The 20,080-nt window shown below is 44.8% G+C and overlaps 1 protein-coding gene across 4 annotated transcripts in view; it reads right to left on the bottom strand.

The window, feature by feature from the left end:
* Positions 1 to 19,469, bottom strand: part of CDK12 (cyclin dependent kinase 12) — a 301,155-nt gene extending 281,686 nt beyond the window's left edge. For 2 of the 4 annotated variants that reach the window (XM_077252349.1, XM_077252348.1), the window contains exons 1-2: positions 17,620 to 19,463; positions 10,061 to 10,924 (exon numbers count right to left, since the gene is read on the bottom strand). In XM_077252349.1, the coding sequence (XP_077108464.1) occupies positions 10,061 to 10,924; positions 17,620 to 18,632 (1,877 nt within the window). In that variant the 5' untranslated portion in view covers positions 18,633 to 19,463. Of the gene's footprint in view, positions 1 to 10,060; positions 10,925 to 17,619 lie in introns of all 4 variants that reach the window. The other 2 variants (XM_077252347.1, XM_077252346.1) reach the window with 2 other exon arrangements.
* Between the last annotated feature and the right edge of the window lie 611 nt (positions 19,470 to 20,080).

Raw genomic sequence — 20,080 nt, 5'->3', positions numbered from 1 at the left:
GATGAATTGTTACTAGAGATGAGCGAACATAGTCGGCTCCCTCCTTCAGTAAGCTATAGCGCTCAATGAAGAAGCTGCATCGGGAACCCGGATAACTGGAGCGCTCCCGATGATCAGCTGTTCGGCGCCGCAACTGCATGTGTCGCGGGTGTGACATTCACAATACATACATGGAGAGCCTGTGTTTTGTGACTGTCACACAGCCACGACACATGCAGCTGCGGCGTCGAACAGCTGATCATCGGGAATGCTCCAGGTATGCGGGTTCCAGATGGCCGCTTCTTCAGTAAGTGCTATAGCTTGCCGAATAAGGAGGGAGCCGATGATGTTCGCTCATCTCTAGTTGTTACCAACGTCCGGTGAGAACACAATGCCAATAGCACCTTTAGAAATATATTTACATAGAAACTTGGTGATGTGTTCAATACTTATTTCACTCGCTGCATGTATATGCATGCAGACATACATACTGTACATACACAAACATGCAGAAGAGAGCACCATCCCATCACTGGTCACCCACACATGCACACTCATTACCGTAAGTGGCTTCTCAACAGGCACAAATAAATTCAACATATCCAAATATAACTCCTCCTGCTACATGTCTCTGGAAACAATCAGGATACTCCCCCAGAAACAGATTTATCAAGCATCTATCTAATGTGTATGGACAGAGTACAGAGACCTATGATATCCAGGGAGCCGAAAACAATTGGTAATTTCTCCAAACCTGGTAACATCCCATTAGGATTTTGCACAAATGTAAAAAGAAGCATTTGCAGAACACATCCAAGTCACTTTATCCCAATGAGCCAGTGAAGAAATCCTTAGCCTGGTATGCATTTTTCTTTACCTCTGATCAGACTGCTTACAACATACCTTTACCTCTGAATTGGTGATCACTGATTATAAAAACTTTGGGGTGAATTATGCCTTAAAAGTAAAACCTGTATCAGGCTTGCAGGTATTATAATTTTATACTTGGACAAGAATCATTTTTGTTAATTAATGATATCCTCTGAGGATCAACAGGAAAGAAGCAACTATTCTGGACTTGTCGTTGTTTAATCTATTTTGCCTATCAAAGTCCACCATTGTGCTGCTACATTGGTGAAAGGACATAGTACTGTGCAGAAGAGATCAACTAGTCTTTTAGAGGTGCACAAAGAATTTGTAGAGTTTGAAAAGTCAAGAAAGAGTTAAAATGTCCTATCTAAATATCCCCTTTTCTAAAAGTAGAATACCTGATGATCAGCAGTTTGCTGTATATAGGGTTGCTGAACCCCCTGATGATTGCAGAAAGTCTGGAAAAAGTGGCACCAGGATAAATGGAAACATTTCCAATGAATGTGTGCCCATGTAATGGTTGGTTGACACTAAAGAGGGAGTTGCTTTTACAAAAGCTGTCGGCTCTGGTTAACAAAGGTGAAGGCAGCAAGAAAGAGGCTCCCAAGGAGAGGAGTCCTGCCTGCTAGTAGCTCTCCTGTGATCAGTGGTGCTGATACAGGACATGGTAGTTGCACTTCAAAGGTTTACAACAGTACATTTAGTCAATTTTGGGGCACTTGATAAAATATTAGGGGACTAAATTATAGACAACTCTTTGCAGTCCATTAAGAAGGTTTCCTCATCTCGTTTAACAGAACACCTAAAATAATAATCCATACATATGGGGGCTAGTATGCATCATAAGAAACACCAAAAGAAGAAGAAATGCAAGCCACATAAAATCATAAATTTTATTTACCATATATACTCACGTATAAGCAGAGTTTTTTAGCACTTTTTTGTGCTGAAAACGCCCCCTTCGGCTTATACACGAGTCATTGTCCAGAAAGCCGGCTGGAGAAGGGGAGCAGCGGAGCAGCGGCAGGAGTCGGCGGCTGTGGCTGTAAGGCTGTGTGCACACGTTGCTGATTTTTCGCGATAAAAACGCTATAAAACCGCAAAAAAACAGCATACAATATGCATCCCATCATTTAGAATGAATTCCGCAATTTTTGTGCACATGATGCGTTTTTTTTCCGCAAAAAAAACGCATCGCGGTAAAAAACGCAGCATGTTCATTAATTTTGCGGGTTTTTTTGCGGATTTCCCACTATAAAATGCATTGGGAAATGTCCGGAAAAAAACGCACCAAAAACTCGGCAAAAACGCATGCAGATTTCTTGCAGAAAATTTCAGGTTTTTCTCAGGAATTTTCTGCAAGAAATCCTGAACGTGTGCACATAGCCTAACTGCCCAGCTGCTAAAGAGAAATTAATATTAATTTCTCTTATAGCGCACAGTGACAGCTGCAGGCTTCCGGAAAACATCATACTCACCCCTCCCCCATGCAGTTGCTAAGCGATCACGTGGCACCGCTCATTAAGTTAATGAATATGCACGCGTTTCCTCTCCCACAGGCGTGGAGCGTATATTCTTTATCTTATCTTGACAACTACCAGCAATCGTAATAATAAGTATCTTATGAATAAGTCTTTATGTACTACACATCATATGGGAAACGCGTGTCGGGCATCGTGGGACCCTGCTAATACATTGCCAATACTCCTGGACCTCTTTGGGTATCATTTATATGAATTTTTTATTAGATTTGTGCAATACCTGATCTATTATATAAAAGGCCTATTTAGGCACAGCACTATAGAGCACCTTATACCCAAACACACTAAATTGGTGGGTATTATTTAAATGAATTGTTTTTACATTTGTGCAATACCAGATCTATAACATATGAGGCCCACTTGGGCACAGCACTATAGAGAACTTTATATCTTACCACACTTACATGTGATTGGTCTGCGATTCTGTACACACACTTAAATCTAATACACTTAAAATGTATCTTTATGTCATTATCATATTTAAACCTTTGGTTCCATTTTCCCATAAGCTACTGTATGTAGTACAAAAAGACTTCTTTTATTATTGGCAAGATATTCACTATTACAATTACTGGCAGTTGTCCCCCATTCTTTCAATACCTGTGGTGTTCAATTCTTTTATATGGTTTTAATTGTGTTGGTTACATGTACTAAAGTAAGATTTTTGGTACTCACCGTAAAATCTTTTTCTCTGAGCCTTCAGTGGGGGACACCGGAAACCATGGGTGTATGCTGCTGCCACTAGGAGGTTGACACTATGCAAAAAAAAGGGTTACCTCCTCCCCCCAGTATATACCCACCAACTGACAGAAAGCTAATCCGTTACTGAGCAAGTAGTAGGAGAAGTAGAAACCAGGGAGGGTGCTGTGTCCCCCCAAAGGCTCAGAGAAAAAGATTACCCAAAATCTTACTTTCTCTCTCGCTTCATTGGGGGACACAGGAAACCATGGGACGTCCCAAAGCAGTCCCAAGGGTGGGCAGAAGTATATCATCTTCAAGTCAGAGCTCAGGCCACTGCAGCTTGCAGGACCTTTCTATCAAGGTTCACATCTGATGAAGCATGAGCGTGAAACCTGGAAAACTTGCTAAAAGTATGAATGGCAGCCCATGTAGCAGCTTTGCAGAGCTGCGAGGCAGACGCCTGATGGCGCACTGTCCTGGAGGCCGCCACCGAATGCGTGGAGTGTGCTGTGATCCTCAATGGGCGTGCGCTACCTCTAAGGCCCCTTTCACACATCAGTTTTTTGCAATCAGACATAATCCGTTGGCTCAACGGATCTGTCGCAGATTGTGAAAAACTGATGCAACGGATTTGTTTTTTCGACGGATCCGACTAGCGGATCTGGCTAATTGGATCCAAAATATATCGGAGCACGCTCAGTTAAAAAAAAAAACTGAATCCGTCACCGGATTCCGTAATTTGATGGATCCGGCGCCCATAGGCTTCCATTCGAGCAAACAATTTTTCGACGTGCACAAAAAAAGGTTACTTTGTCCGTTGTCTCCGGACAATTTTCGACAGATCTGGCGAACGGATGAAACGGGAGGCCATCCGTCCCTAATGCAAGTCTATGAGAAAAAAATGGAATCCGGCAGCATCAGTCGCCGGATTAATTTTTTTCAAAATTCGATATATTGCGACTGATGGCAAAAAACTGACGTGTGAAAGGGTCCTAAACAGTAAGCTTCCAGAAAGGTGGAACGGATCCACTGAGAAATGGTAGACCTGGAAGCAGGGAGACCTTTCCGTGGACCTTCTGCGATTATGAACAGAGAATCTGAGAGCCGAAGAGGCTCAGTCCTGGACAGTTAAACAGGTAAAGCTCTCACACCAGGTCCAGTTTAGTGACCGCTTTCGGGGGGTGAGAGGAGGACAGACAAAAGGATGGAAATACGATGTCCTCATTTAGATGAAAACCGGAAACCACCTTAGGGGGAAAGGCTGGAACCGGACCTAGGACCACCTTGTTCTGGTGAAAAAACAAGGAGACAAGAAAGCGCCACTAGCTCTTAAACCCGTCTAATTGACGTAATAGCGACCAGGAAAGCGACCTTCCAGGAAAAGAATGTGAAAGGGATCTCACGCAGTGGTTCAAAAGGAGACTCCTGTAAGACATCGAGCACTAAGTTAAGATCCCAGGGATCCACTGGGGGGCTGGTAGGTGGGAAAGGAGTGAGCAACTCCTTGAATCAATGTTTTTAGATACCTTTGGAAAATAATGGAAAGGGCAGAAACTTGTCCCTTAATAGAACTAATGGACAGTCCGGACTCCAGACCCGACTGCAGAAAAGACAAAATGGATGGAAGGTGAAAAACCATTGGTGCGATCCGATGAATCTCACACCAGCGAAAAATGCTTTCCATGTACAGTGGTAGATGAGAGAGGATGAAGGCTTCCTTGCTTTAATCAGGGTCTGGACAACCTGATCAGAGAACCCAGCTGACTTCAAGATTGCGGCTTCAACAGCCATGCCGCTAAACTGAGTGACTGAGAACTCTGGTGGAAGAGTGGCCCCTGCGACAAAAGATGTCCACTAAAAGGTTGACCAACTCTGCGTACCAGGGTCTTCGTGGCCAATCCAGAGCGATGCGTATGACGGGTATTCCCTCCACTTATCTTTTTGATTACCCTGGGGATCAGCATTAGAGGTAGAAACAAGTATGGAAAGGAGAACTGTGTCCAGGGCATCGCTAGTGCATCGAAACTGATCGCTAGCAGGTCGCGTGATCTGGACACAAACTGAGGAACCTTGTGGTTGACTCTGGACACCATGAGGTCGACGTCCGGAGTCCCCCAGCTGAGGCAGATCCTGTGAAAGACTGACTGATACAGTGACCGCTTGCCTGCGGGCAAGACCTTCTCGGCTGAGAAAGTCTGCCGTCCAATTTTCGACTCCTGGGATGTGTACCTTGGAAATTGCTGGTACATTCTACTCGGCCCAAGACAGGATCCGAGCGACCTCTGACATCACTGCCTGACTTCGAGTTCCCGCTTGATCGTTGTCATATGCCACCGCCGTGGCATTGTCGGACTTGACTTGATTCGGACATCCGTGAAGAATTTCCTGCCAGTAAAACAGGGCGAGAAATATTGCTCGGAGTTCCAGAATGTTGATCGGAAGGGATGATTCCTGCGCTGACCATCGACCCTGGACCGTCAAATCTTGGAAAACTGCTCCTCAGCCGAGAAGACTGGCGTCCGTTGTTACTATATTCCAACGAATAGGCAGGAAAGACCTCCCCAGATGGAACGATTGGGAACACTCCAACCATTTCAGGGACTGCTTTATCTGCGAAGGAACTGAGAAATAAATCCAGAGAACGGATCGACTTGTCCCATCTAGCTAGAAGGAAGAGTTGGAGAAGATGCGTGTGGAACTGAGTAAACGGTACCGCTTCCATTGAAGCAACCATCTTGCCTAGTACACTCATGCAGAATCGGCGGGAAGTGAGAGAACCTCTGAGACACCTAAACCCGCGCATAAATGCTAGAGACTTTTACTTGGGTAGGAAAATCTTTGCTTGGGCAGTGTTGAAAAGCATTTCCAGAAAAACAAGACGTTGGACCGGAATAAGAACCGACTATGCGGTTTTGACAATCCAGCTCAGACGAGAAAGAGTGCCTAGGGTGATCCGTAGACTCTCCTGGCACGCCGAGGGGGTTGCGGCCTTGATGAGGATGTCGTCTAGATAAGGAATGACGAGGATGCTCCTGCTGCGTAGAATGGCCATAGCCATTGTTTTCCTAAAAACTCTGGGGGCAGTGGCTAAGCCAAACGGCAGCACTGTTAATTTAAAGTCCCTAAATGGCGAAACGAAGGATTCTCTGGTGCGGGGGAAAGATGGGAATGTGCAAGTAGGCATCTTGAATGTCCACCGAGCAGAGAAATTCCTCTGGCTCCATGGAGGCTATTACGGATCAAAGAGACTCTATCTTGAAGTGAAGCAGTCACACATATTTGTTTAGTAATTTGAGGTCCAGGATGGGACAAACTGAAATGTCCTTTTTTGGGGACTACAAACAGGTTTAAACAGAACCTGTCACCCTCAAAATCGAAGGTGAGCTAAGCCCACCAGCATCAGGGGCTTATCTACAGCATTCTGTAATGCTGTAGATAAGCCCCCAATGTATCCTGAAAGATGAGAGAAAGAGGTTAGATTATACTCACCCAGGGGCGGTCCCGGTCCGATGGGCGTCGCGGTCCGGGGCCTCCCATCTTCTTACGATGACGTCCTTTTCTTGTGTTCACGCTCAGGCGTACTTTGTCTGCCCTGTTGAGGGCAGAGCAAAGTACTGCAGTGCGCAGGCGCCGGGGCTCTCTTACCTTTCCCAGCGCCTGTGCACTGAAGTACTTTGCTCTGCCAGAGCCACAGCGTGAAGACAAGAGGATGTCATCGTAAGATGGGAGTCCCCGGACCGGACCGCGACGCCCATCGGACCAGAACCAGACCTGGACCGTCCCAGGGTGAGTATGATCTAACCTCTTCTTCTCATCTTTCAGGATACATCGGGGGCTTATCTACAGCATTACAGAATACGGTAGATAAGCCCCTGATGCTGGTGGGCTTAGCTCACCTTCGATTTTGGGGGTGACAGGTTCCCTTTAATTAAAAAACCTGAGAAACGTTCTCGTCTGAGAATGGAGACAATAACGCCGACCTTGAGGAGGGAGTCGACGACCTTGAAAAACCCTGGAATGAGAGACGTTCTTTGGTGGACCGGACTCGAAAAAACAAAATCGAGGAAGAGTAGAAAACTCTATCTTGTAACCGTATGAGACAACGTCTCGGACCCAGGCATCGTCGACTACGGATAGTCACTCTTCCCGAAAAAGAAGGAAACGACCGCCCACCCCGAAAGACCTTGAACACCAGGTCGGGGTTGATTTAAAGGAGGGCCTTTTCCTCTGTTGATGCACTGGAGACTTGTCCTGTCAGGGGTTACTCTGAGTTGGGAACCTCCAAACTTATATATAAGTCCATATACATTTGAACAGAGACAACATTTTTCTAATTTTGGTTATAGACATTACCACAATGAATTTTAAACAAAACAATTCAGATTCAGTTGAAGTTCAGACTTTCAGCTTTCATTTGAGGGTATCCACATTTATTGAATGAAGGGTTTAGGAGTTTCAGCTCCTTAACATGTGCAACCCTGTTTTTAAAGGGACCAAAAGTAATTGGACAATTTACTCCAAGGCTATTTCATGGACAGGTGTGGGCAATCCCTACGTTATGTCATCCTCAATTAAGCAGATAAAAGGCCTGGAGTTGATTTGAGGTGTGGTGCTTGCATTTGGAAGGTTTTGCTGTGAAGTAAACATGCGGTCAAAGGAGCTCTCTATGCAGGTGAAACAAGCCATCCTTAAGCTGCGAAAACAGATAAAACCCATCCGAGAAATTGCTACAATATTAGGAGTGGCAAAATCTACAGTTTGGTACATCCTGAGAAAGAAAGCAAGCACTGGTGAACTCATCAATGCAAAAAGACCTGGGCGCCCACGGAAGACAACAGTGGTGGATGATCGCAGAATAATCTCCATGTTGAAGAGAAACCCCTTCACAACAGCCAACCAAGTGAACAACACTCTCCAGGAGGTAGGCATATCAATATCCAAATCTACCATAAAGAGAAGACTGCATGAAAGTAAATACAGAGGGTTCACTGCACGGTGCAAGCCACTCATAAGCATCAAGAATAAAAAGGCTAAACCTCTACCAGAATGATGTAAAGAGAAAAGTATGTTGAAGGCGTGGTACAGCTCATGATCCAAAGCATACCACATCATCTGTAAAACACGGCGGAGGCAGTGTGATGGCTTGGGCATGCATGGCTGCCAGTGGCACTGGGTCACTAGTATTTATTGATGATGTGACACAGGACAGAAGCAGCCGAATGAATTCTGAGGTATTCAGAGCCATACTGTGTGCTCAGATCCAGCCAAACTGATTGGTCGTGGTTTCATACTCCAGATGGACAATGACCCAAAACATAAAGACAAACCAACCCAGGAGTTTATTGAAGCAAAGAAGTGGAATATTCTTGAATGGCCACGTCAGTCACCTGATCTCAACCCAATTGAGCATGCATTTCACTTGTTGAAGACTAATCTTCATACAGAAAGGCCCACAAACAAACAGCAACTGAAAACCACCGCAGTGAAGGCCTGGCAGAGCATCAACAAGGAGGAAACACAGCGTCTGGTGATGTCCATGAGTTCAAGACTTCAGGCAGTCATTGCCAACAAAGGGTTTTCAACCAAGTACTAGAAATGAACATTTTATTTAAAATTATTTAATCTGTCCAAATACTTTTGGTCCCTTTAAAAACAGGGTGGCACATGTTAAGGAGCTAAAACTCCTAAACCCTTCATCCAATTTTTATGTGAATACCCTCAAATGAAAGCTGAAAGTCTGAACTTCAACTGCATCTGAATTGTCTTGTTTAAAATTCATTGTGGTAATGTCTATAACCAAAGTTAGAAAAATGTTTTCTCTGTCCAAATATATATATGGACTTAACTGTAAATATATATAAAATATATATTTTATAATATATTTATATATATTTTATAATATATACCATAGAATGTAAGTCCGCAAGGACAGGGTCCTCTCCCCTCTGTACCAGTGTGTCACTGTAAACCTGTTTACTGTAAATGATATCTACGGTATAACTCTGTATGTAACCCCTTTCTCATGTACAGCACCATGGAATTAATGGTGCTATATAAATAATAATATATATTTTATAATATATTTTGAGATATATATATATATATATATATATATATATATATATATATATATTAAAATTTAGCACTACCGCGTGGAATACCTGTACTGAAGATCCCGCATCACTCTTCGCAAACTGGTGATGGAAGACGGACTTGCATGTATACCTCTGGGCCACTTCCTACCCTGCACGACTGGCTCTGGAGGGCGGGCGGTGCAGTGGAGAGGACCAGTCCGCATCTTCTGTTGCGGATGCCCCCAAACACTCTTGATGTGTTAGGAGGCATGGGGTCCTGCCTGGTAGACATGAGAGGGTACAGTAGTGACACAATCCCACACTGTGCTCCCAGTCTCTACGGGGGAGAGCGGAGTGACCAATTACACTTCATCACCCAGAATCACAAGCTGAATCTGCAAAATAGAAAGCATTAACACAACAAAAAATCTAAGGTAGAAACGGGGCTGAGGTCAGCCATGTGTCCACCTCCTACTGACACTAAGCTAAATCTGATTAGCTTTCTGTCAGTTGGTGGGTATATACTGCTGGGGATGAGCTAACCCTTTTTTTGGATAGTGCCAACCTCCTAGCTTCAGCAGCATACACCCATGGTTTCCTGTGTCCCCCAATGAAGAGAGAAATAAAATTTATCATGATTTTATACAGGTTGTATTTCTTCTTCTTTTGACGTTTCATCTCGTTAAACAGGTAAAATTCCAAGGTGCTAGCAAAAAAAAAAAAAAGGAACTTGCCATTTTAACTCATGAAAATATAATATCTATAATTTACTGCTTGTTTCCTAAGTTACCCGCCACCTTTGATAAACAAGGATTTATTTTTCTCCTGTAAACAGTATTAATGGTAACAGCCATAAAAGATCTAGGTCGACAAAACAACGAGACATTTTGTAGCTGTACATATCTGCAGACTCACCTTTCCATGTCATCTTCTCCTAGTAATAAAGGCGGGAGCGGCAATTGAGGAAGTGTAGAGGTTTTCAAGTGTGGGATAATGAAGTTAACTTGTGGCTGTGGCTTAGTAGTGGACACTGATGGAGGCTGGGAATTTGACTGAACGGATGCAGTTGATGCCCGGGTATGACTGGTGGGAGTCACTGAAGCAGCCGCAATGGCAGGAAGGGGTAGGAATGTCAATGAGGGTGGCGGAGGTAAAGGTGGAGGAGGCTGCTGAGCAACAGCAGGTGAAGGAGGAAGAGGCGGTAGTGGAGGAGGCGGTGAACATGTGGGTAAAGGAGGCTGGGGAGACTTCAAAGGAGGCAAAGGGGGAGGAATATCTTTTTCTTTCTCTTTGTCCGTCACTGCCTCTTTTGGCGTTAGTACCTCTTCTTTGATGGGGGTACATTTATTTTCCTTTACTACTTGAGTTTTGGTATCCTTAGTTGATATCAAAGGTTTCTTTTCAATTTCCTCTGTTTTGATGGAAACAGATATCGTCTTGTCCACATTTGCTGTAACTGAAAGTTCTGTATCAGAAACAGATTTGTCCATTTTAAGAATTTTGGTTATCTTTTTGGCATCCATCATGGACAGTCCTTTCCCATCACCAGTCTCTCTTTTTATTAACGGACTGCCCTTGGAGTCTCTACCTGCTGCTGCGGCAGCTAACGCTCGCTCCTTTTTCTTGCGGCTAAGCTCTGCACCTAGACTGGAGTTTAGTGGCAGCCGAGCAGGTGAAATACTGGAATGGCGACTTCGGGACTGAGACTTCTTATTCTTTCGGGAAGATGACGACTTCCTTGAGTATATGGGACTCCTGCTTCGGGATTTGACAGACTTTCTGTAATGAAAAAAAAAAAAAAAAGAACTATCAGTACTAAGTAAAAACACAAAGGGGTTAGCTGCACATCAATTGTCAGATTTTAAACAATCTTGTAAAAACTGCAGCAAGCCACAATATGAAATCACTATGTATTTAATGTCAAATGTGGAAAAAACGCAACATGTGCACAAAAATTGCAGATTGCATTCTATTAATAGGATGCTTAATGGATGCAGTTTTTTAGCGAAAAAACGCAAAAAATCCGGAACGTGTGCATACAGCCTAAAGGATATTTATCACACACACACACGTCTGAAGTCTATGACATACATATATATATTTATACCCAAGCTGGAGACTATAAATAATATATATATATAATATATATAAAGCCGGGACATGTCAGCTATTTTGAACAGCTGACATGTGCCCGTAATAGGCGCGGGCAGAATCGCGATCTGCCCGCGCCTATTAACTAGTTAAATGCCGCTGTCAAACGCAGACAGAGGCATTTAACTACCGCTTCCCGCCGGGCGGCCGGAAATGAGCGCATCGCCGACCCCCGTCACATGATCGGAGGTCGGCGATGCTTCTACATTGTAACCATAGAGGTCCTTGAGACCTCTATGGTTACTGATCGCCGGTAGCTGTGAGTCTAAAAGTTTAAATCACCCCCCTTTCTCCCCATTCAAAATAAATCAATAAAAAAAAAAAATCAAATCTACACATTTGGTATCGCCGCGTTCAGAATCGCCCGATCAATAAAAAAAAACATTAACCTGATCGCTAAACGGCGTAGCAGGAAAAAAAAAAGAAACGCCAGAATTACGTTTTTTTGGTCGCCGCGACATTGCTTTAAAATGCAATAACGGGCGATCATAAGAACGTATCTGCACCAAAATGCTATCATTAAAAACGCCAGCTCGGCACGCAAAAAATAAGCCCTCAACCGACCCCAGATCATGAAAAATGAAAACGCTACGAGTATTGGAAAATGGCGCAAATTTTTTTTTTTTTTTTAGCAAAGTTTGGAATTTTTTTTCACCACTTACATAAAAAAAGAACCTAGTCATGTTAGGTGTCTGTGAACTCGTACTGATCTGGAGAATCATAATTGCAGGTCAGTTTTAGCATTTAGTGAACCTAGCAAAAAAGCCAAACAAAAAACAAGTGTGAGATTGCACTTTTTTTGCAATTTCACCGCACTTGGATTTTTTTTCCCGTTTTCTAGTACACGACATGGTAAAACCAATGATGTCGTTCAAAAGTACAACTCGTCCCGCAAAAAATAAGCCCTCACATTGCCAAATTGACGGAAAAAGTTATGGCTCTGGGAAGGAGGGGAGCGAAAAACGAACAAGGAAAAATGGAAAATCCCTAGGTCATGAAGGGGTTAATGCAATGTCGCGGCGACCAAAAATATTAATTCTGGCGTTTTTGAATTATTTTTTTTCTCGCAACACCATCTAGCGATCAGGTTAATTTTTTTTTAAATTGATAGATCGGGCGATTCTGAACGCAGCGATACCAAATATGTGTAGGTTTGATTTTTTTTATTGTTTCATTTTGAATGGGGCGAAGGGGGGGAGTGATTTAAACTGTTATATATTTTTTTTTTTGTGTTTTTTAAAACATTTTTTTTGAACTTTTGCTATGCTTCAAAAGCTGGCACAACTGGATCGGCTCAGCTACATAGGAGCGATCATGAGATCGCTCCTATGCAGCTGAATTACAGGCTTGCTGTGAGCGCCGACCACAGGGTGGCGCTCACAGCAAGCCGGCATCAACAACCATAGAGGGACCTCAGGTTGTCATGCCGACGCATGACGGTAGTTAAATGCCACTCTCAGCGTTTGACAGCGGCATTTAACTAGTTAATAGCGGCGGGTGGATCGCTGTTCCACCTGCCACTATTGCGTGCACATGTCAGCTGTATAAAATAGCTGAAATGTCACGACTTTGATGTGGGCTCACATGTGGGGAAACACGACATGCGCTGTACTAGTACGGCGCATGTCGTGAAGGGGTTAATGCATGTTTTGTGTGTATACATCCCCACATGGAGGAGCGAAGCCCCTCCTCCAGCCTGCTCTATTGCAAAGTAGGTCTGCCTTTGAGCTGGTAAGAAAGGTTATTGAGGGGATGTTGCTTTGCCAGTGGACAATAGACTTGTGATCTCATTTCACACACCTGGGGCGCTGGACACACCTCTTTTAGCTGGTCACAAAAAGGGGACAAGAGCATGTGGTTCTTCTGTTTTGCCTCTCTTGCTTGCTAGGTAGATCATGGATGTACATGGTGGTTAAGTATACTCTGTATCCCCTTTTCTTATGAGGACTTATACTCATAGTAAGCTATAGATGGGAGGTCTGATATTGAATGTGTGACTTGGGTTATTTGGGCAGTTAATTGTGGGTTAAAAGCGGGGCTTCTGACCTCGGACGGGATAGTACATCCGAGGTCAGAAAGGGGTTAAAATGCAATAACGGGCGATCAAAAGAATGTATCTACACCAGAATAGTATCATTAAAAACATCAGCTCGGCACGCAAAAAATAAGCCCTCACCCGACCCCAGATCACGAAAAATGGAGACGCTACAGGTATTGGAATATGGTGCCTTTTTTTTTTTTTTTTAGCAAAGTTTGGAAATTTTTTTCACCACTTAGATAATAAAAAACAACCTAGACATGTTTGGTGTCTATGAACTCGTAATGACCTGGAGAATCATAATATCAGGTCAGTTTTAGCATTTAGTGAATCTAGCAAAAAAGCCAAACAAAAAACAAGTGTGGGATTGCACTTTTTTGCAATTTCACCACACTTGGAATTTTTTTCCCGTTTTCTAGTACAAGACATGGTAAAACCAATGGTGTTGTTCAAAAGTACAACCAGTCCAGCAAAAACTAAGCCCTCACATTGCCATATTGACAGAAAAATAAAAAAAGTTAAGGCTCTGGGAAGGAGGGGAGCAAAAAACGAACACAGAAAAACAAAAAAGGGCCGCATCTTGAAGGTGTATTAAACACATCTCAATATAAAGATATACATTTTGGGGCACTTCCCTTCTACAGACATAAAGGGTCTTTTTTGGTATTATGTATCCAAATTATTTAGATTATTAAATATAAATTATTTGGATACATTTTAGCTCAAAACTGTCCAATAACAACCAATCTGTGCTCTGCTTTCATGTTTCCAAAAATGTAATCTGCACTGTGGTTGTAATGAACACCAAACTTCAGGGGCCAGTCGTTTATGTAAGCAGTGAAGAGGCTGCAGCACTGGCACAGACTCGCAGGCCAAGTCGGACATTCCTTTGCCATATCCAGCCACGCACCATTGTCCCATATACCCCTATGGTATTAAAAGTACAGTGCTTGAGAGTGCAGACAGCTTGAAGCTTACTGAAGAGGCACATCTCCACAGACTTAACATTGATGGCCTGTCCTACAAAACTGACTATCTGCTCCTTTAAATGTTTTTGTTGCTCAGTCCCACCCCACAATCTTTGGGGCTGCGAGCTGTGACGTTCAAGTAGCTGAAAACTTTATTTTTTCAACGGCCCATTTATGGGCTGAACCATTTAATGTAGAAGCTGGATATTAAGTGTCAGAAATTAAGTCATGTTCAATCAGTTAAAAGCAGTACAGCTTTTCCTGGTCATAATTCATATTTTTTGGCACTAAAATAAACACGCTCTAAGCGCAGTTTTTTTTTCCAAGGCAATTTGTTTTTTTTAGTGAAACTCACTTTAGGAAATGCTTCTTCTTTGGAAAGTTTTGGGAGTTCTTTTTCTTTCTTGAACGTTTTTTGACAAATATTTGAAGCTTTTTTTAAAAAAAAGCTTTTTCCCCTGAAGCATTTTGGGAGCTTTTTTTTCCCAAGGGTGCTTTCACATGTTCACAGGACCTGTCGGGGCTTGCATTCAACCCCCCCACAAAACAGGATTTGAACGTATGCGGCGATGGGGCCATAGACTATAATGGTGCACTCTGACGCGCATCATTTTTGGGCACATACGCCTACTGGAGACAGACAGTCTGCTTCGTCCAAGTGTCCGCCTTCAGTAGGCGTATTCACCCGAAAATGACGCAGGCCAGAGTGGACGATCGCTTTGCTGGCACCATAATAGTCCATTGCCCACTTTGCGGGGGGTTCGGATGCAAGCCCCGACTGGACCCAAAAACGTGGAGAAAAGTGCAACGTGAAAGCAACCCAAGTGGCTATTTACAGCTTTCTGATTGGACAGAACATATTTAGGAGCTAATTTCGTCAGGAACTACTTCAAAAATGTGATATGGGATTTATTTTCTGCCCCCTGATGTTTTTCAAAACCTAAAGAAGAAAAAAATGCTTAAAGGGAACCTGTCACCCCGTTTTTTCCGTATGAGATAAAAATACTGTTAAATAGGGCCTGAGCTGCGCATTACAATAGTGTATTTTGTGGACCCTGATTCCCCACCTATGCTGCTGAAATACGTTACCAAAGTCGCCGTTTTCGCCTGTCAATCAGGCTGGTCTGATCGGATGGGCGTGGTGACATCGCTGTTCCTTCCCCCAGATCTTGCTTATTTTTCCGTTGGTGGCGTAGTGCTTTGCGCATGCCCAAGGCCCGAATCCACTTCATAGGTGTGGAAAAAGAGCGCGATCTGCGCTATTCCCCTGGTGATCGGTGGGGGCGGCCATCTTCCTGTGGCCGCGCGTGCGCAGATGGAGCGCTCTGCTGCCCGGGGCTTCAGGAAAATGGCTGCGGGATGCCGCGGGTGCGCAGATGGAGCTCTGCTTCAGGAAAATGCGAACTCTGCTTCAGGAAAATGGCCGCCGCGATCTCCATCTGCGCACGCGCGGCATCCCGCGGCCATTTTCCTGAAGCCCCGGGCAGCAGAGCGCTCCATCTGCGCACGCGCGGCCACAGGAAGATGGCCGCCCCCACCGATCACCAGGCGAATAGCGCAGATCGCGCTCTTTTTCCACACCTATGAAGTGGATTCAGGCCTTGGGCATGCGCAATCCACTACGCCACCAACGGAAAAATAAGCAAGATCTGGGGGAAGGAACAGCGATGTCACCACGCCCATTTGACCAGACCAGCATGATTGACAGTCGAAAACGGCGACTTTGGTAACGTATTTCGGCAGCATATGTGGGGAATCAGGGTCCACAAAATACACTATTGTAATGCACAGCTCAGGCCCTATTTAACGGTATTTTTATCTCATACGGAAAAAACGGGGTGACAGGTTCCCTTTAAGACTAAATATGTACAAACAGCAATGTGGTTTATAATAGAAATTAATAGGAAGAGTCTCAAGAGTTTTTGAAGAATTTTTTTTTTAGGTATCTTCAAAGTGGACATGCCCCAAAAACTGCGTGTGCACATATCGAAAGGTTAAGTGCCCACGATCAGGAAATAGCAGTGCTTTGGAAACAGCGTATTTTCGCTCAAATATAAGTATTTTCGTGCAATCACGCAGTTAAATCCACATGTGTTCATTGAAAAATGTGGATTTACGGCATCCAATATATTTCATTGTGGAAACTGACATACTGCGGCTCGTAAATCTGCACTGTGTGGCGAGTTTACGCAGCGTCAAATAGAAGCACAGTGGGCATCAAATTTATAGAAATCCCATTCACTGCGCTTGTTACCTTGAACGCAGCATTTTTGATGCGGTGCAGTTGAGCTGAGTCCAAAACGCTGCTATTCTTGATCGTGGGCACATACCCCAAGAGGGACAGTATGTAATACATAAGAAGCACTGTTTTGTACTGACAATTGGTAACGGATATTAATCTGGTGTCCGTATTGTATGTATAATGTATATGTATTACACACATACATTGCACATTACACAACTATACAACCCAAACCTGCTGTTAACTACTCTCCCTCGCCTTCTACAGCCTCATTCAGACGTCAGCGTTTTACATGTATGAAAAGAAAGAAAAAAAAGTTTCATCAGTGTTTTTCATGTACGGATAAATGAATTAACAACAAATCTTCTTCTATATATCGCAATGTTAAACACGGACGGCATAAGGATGCTGCCATCTGTGTGCTGTATGTGTTTAACATGGCACTTTTCATCTGTGCTGTCATAAAAAAAAACTGCCATCTCCATGGGTTTTGCACGGACACATGGTATGTGTAAAAATAAGAACGTGAACAGCCCCCATAGGCTGTAATTGGTACATGTTGTATTCATGAAAAATACAGATAGACCACGTATGTAAAACAGACGTCTGAAGGAGACAGAAGACCTTTTAGTTGGCAGAGTGTGATCAAGAGAAAAAGTCCAAACAAGGCTCAACTCCTCAAGTACAGCATGAATGTTCTTTTCTGGCAAGTAGAAGCTGTGAGAAGAAAACAATAACAGCCAAATCTTATCTTAATGAGCTGAAAATCATGGCACACTCTAGACTAAATGTCCAATTTCCCGGCAACAGTCACTGCAGGGTAAATGTTGCATGACACAGCAGTCATCCAAATGAAAGGCCGTCCATGTAATGCAATGACGACTCTACATTTACTGTAGACCCTCCCCTATATTGTCTCTATTAAGACCCTGAACTGGATCTCTAAGGGATTTTTGGTAGGCCCCCTTCCTGTTCTATAAGTTACTACATCTATAGACAATTTCTCAGAATGAAAGAGCAAGAAATAGAATAAAAATGGAAGTAAAATCAGAAGCAGCTAGAAAGAGAAGGTCACCTGGGTAAAGGACTTCGGCTGACTGAGCGCTTGGACACAAAAGGGCTGCTGGACCGCCGGCGTCCGTATGGACTTGGAGATCTCCCACTGTAGGATCCACTTCCTCTTTCATAGCTGGAAGATCTCCTCCTGTAAGGGCTGACCGAACGCTGCCTCCTGCTGTACGGGCTGGGGGAACGTGTGTTAGTCTGATAAGCAGAGGGCTCTTTGTAGTTTGGGCTGTCTACGCTTTTCTTGTATGATTCAACGTAGTTACTGGAGCCATGGGAACGAGGTGGGCTTCCATCATAGTCCTGCCCACCTGATGCATCAGAATGACTGTCATCCTGTTTTGGGCTGCTGCCGTATTTTCTACGTGGACTTCGACCTTTCCTCTTGGGGCTATCAGAAGTTTTGTAACGCTTAGAAGAGTCCTTTCTGCGATGGCTTTTAGTTCGCTCCTTGTGTCCCGATTTAACTTCCCGCTCTCTACGGGATTTCTCTCTGTGCATCTTTGACATTCTGACCTCTTTGTTCGCGGACTTCGAGCCGCGTCCATGCTCTTCTGGTTCCTCAACCACCCGTTTGGTCACACTTGACGTCCTTTCTTTAGAGCTCATCACCTTGCTCACAGTGGTCTCCTGACTTTTCTCAGGTTTACGTTCCCTTTCTAACTGTTTACTCTTGGCCAACTCTTTGACCTTCTTGTGCTGATGGCGGTGGCGTGATCTATGAGCCTTTTCGCTCCCTCTATGCTCATCACTGTCTCTTTTCTCTGTCTTAGAAGAGACGTCATCTGAGAAGGTGTCGGAATCCGAGCTTATGTCATCATACTCCACCAGCTTTAGCGTCGTCGTAGGCATCAAAGGCTCAAGCGTCACTGGGGAATCTCGGACGTATTTTGCCTTGTGCCGCTTGTGTTTTGTGCCTAATCGTTGACGGTCTTTGTTGTTGCTGCTCCCACTGCTTTGCAGCATGTTAGACGCAGGCCCTCCGCTATCCTTCTTGTTCCCATGCCGCACAGGGTTTGGCATTCCTCTGCCGAAAAAAAAGGGGGGTGGGGAGGGGAGAACCCCACAAAAATGAAGTAAGTTTCCTTGGCCAAGTTTTGCCAAGTTACAAGACAGCACCGTCCTTGGTCACGTGGCTTCTGCCCGCATTCACAGGCACTAGTGCGGCATAGAGGTGGCGTGTCGTCAGCAGGAGATATCGGGTGAGACGACTAACCTCCCTCCATATAAAAAGGTCTTTATCACTTTTCCACGAATTTCTCGGATATAATGGCGTGCTCGTTGTCGCCGGACGGGATGGAGGAGCAGGGTCTGGCGGACGCTCAGATTAGAAGTCACAGTCTGAAGACGTTCATTGGGTCAAGAGGGCTTGTCCAGACCCATAGTCCATGGCGCAGAGCGTACACGTCTGTACAGAGCGGAGAAGTCTGGGTGTGTGGCGCCTCCTACAGGAGCCCTACTCCATAGTGTCAGCCCCTGGTGGCAGAAGATGAGGGGCTCCTCACACTGGGTGGCTGCAGGCGGAGCCCTCTCCTCAGGTTCCTGTCTGACTTCCCTGACAGAGGAGAGGCGTGCAGGCCTCCTGTCTGCTCCTGGCTGTCAGCACGGTGCGGCCTCCCCTCACTGCTCAGCACTCGGTCACAGCACGGGGCTCCTCCAGTCACAAAGTGCCGGTAAACGGGAACGAATCTCGCGGGATTCCGGCGGGAACAGATAGCTTGTCCCACGAAAGAAACGGCCGCCTTCCGTTTCCACAGGCAGCGGTGTAACCCCTTCTCCACCAAGTCTCGCGACAGCTGAGCTTCCCTCAGGTAGCGGCCTCTATCCAAATCTCGCGAGTTCTCGCCGTCCTCTTTCTCTGACACCGCGAGAGTTCGTACCAAATGCAATCGCTCATCCTGCGCCTTGCGAGCAGTGCGGCCTGATCTCGCGAGATGCCATTTCCTGCTTGCGGCACATGGTGGTTTTCTCGCGATGACGGAGCGTGATTTCTTTTTCTTTTTTTTTCTTTGGACGTCAGAACTTTATTAATGATTTTGCTGACACTGGTCACGTGTTACACTTCCAATCACAGTGGAGTAATAATGTGAAAGTAAAGGAAAAGTCCCCGACGATATGGCAGCTGCTGCTGCTGGGGAGCTCAGGTGTCTGGAAATAGAGGATGCACTATCACTAGAGAAACCACTGCATGTGTAACTTATTAGTGTGGCTGCAGGGCATTAAAGGGGTTGTCTGGTGAAGACAAGTTCTTATCCTCTACCTCATAGATCAGTAGGGATCTGACCCCGGGATCTGCACTGTTAACATGGATGAGAAGTGCACATGCCGGGCCGCGGCTCCATTCATTCCCTATAGGACTACAGAACGCTGCGCTCAGCTTTTCCAGCACCCCAATATAGAATGTGTAGGGGGCCGGAGCCAGGGCTGCGGTCATGGCCGACAGTAACCCCTGTATCACCCCCCCAGGGGTG

This window comes from Ranitomeya variabilis, chromosome 4 (assembly GCF_051348905.1).
Source record: "Ranitomeya variabilis isolate aRanVar5 chromosome 4, aRanVar5.hap1, whole genome shotgun sequence".
NCBI lineage: Eukaryota > Metazoa > Chordata > Amphibia > Anura > Dendrobatidae > Ranitomeya > Ranitomeya variabilis.
This window is presented reverse-complemented; position numbering and strand designations above follow the sequence as displayed.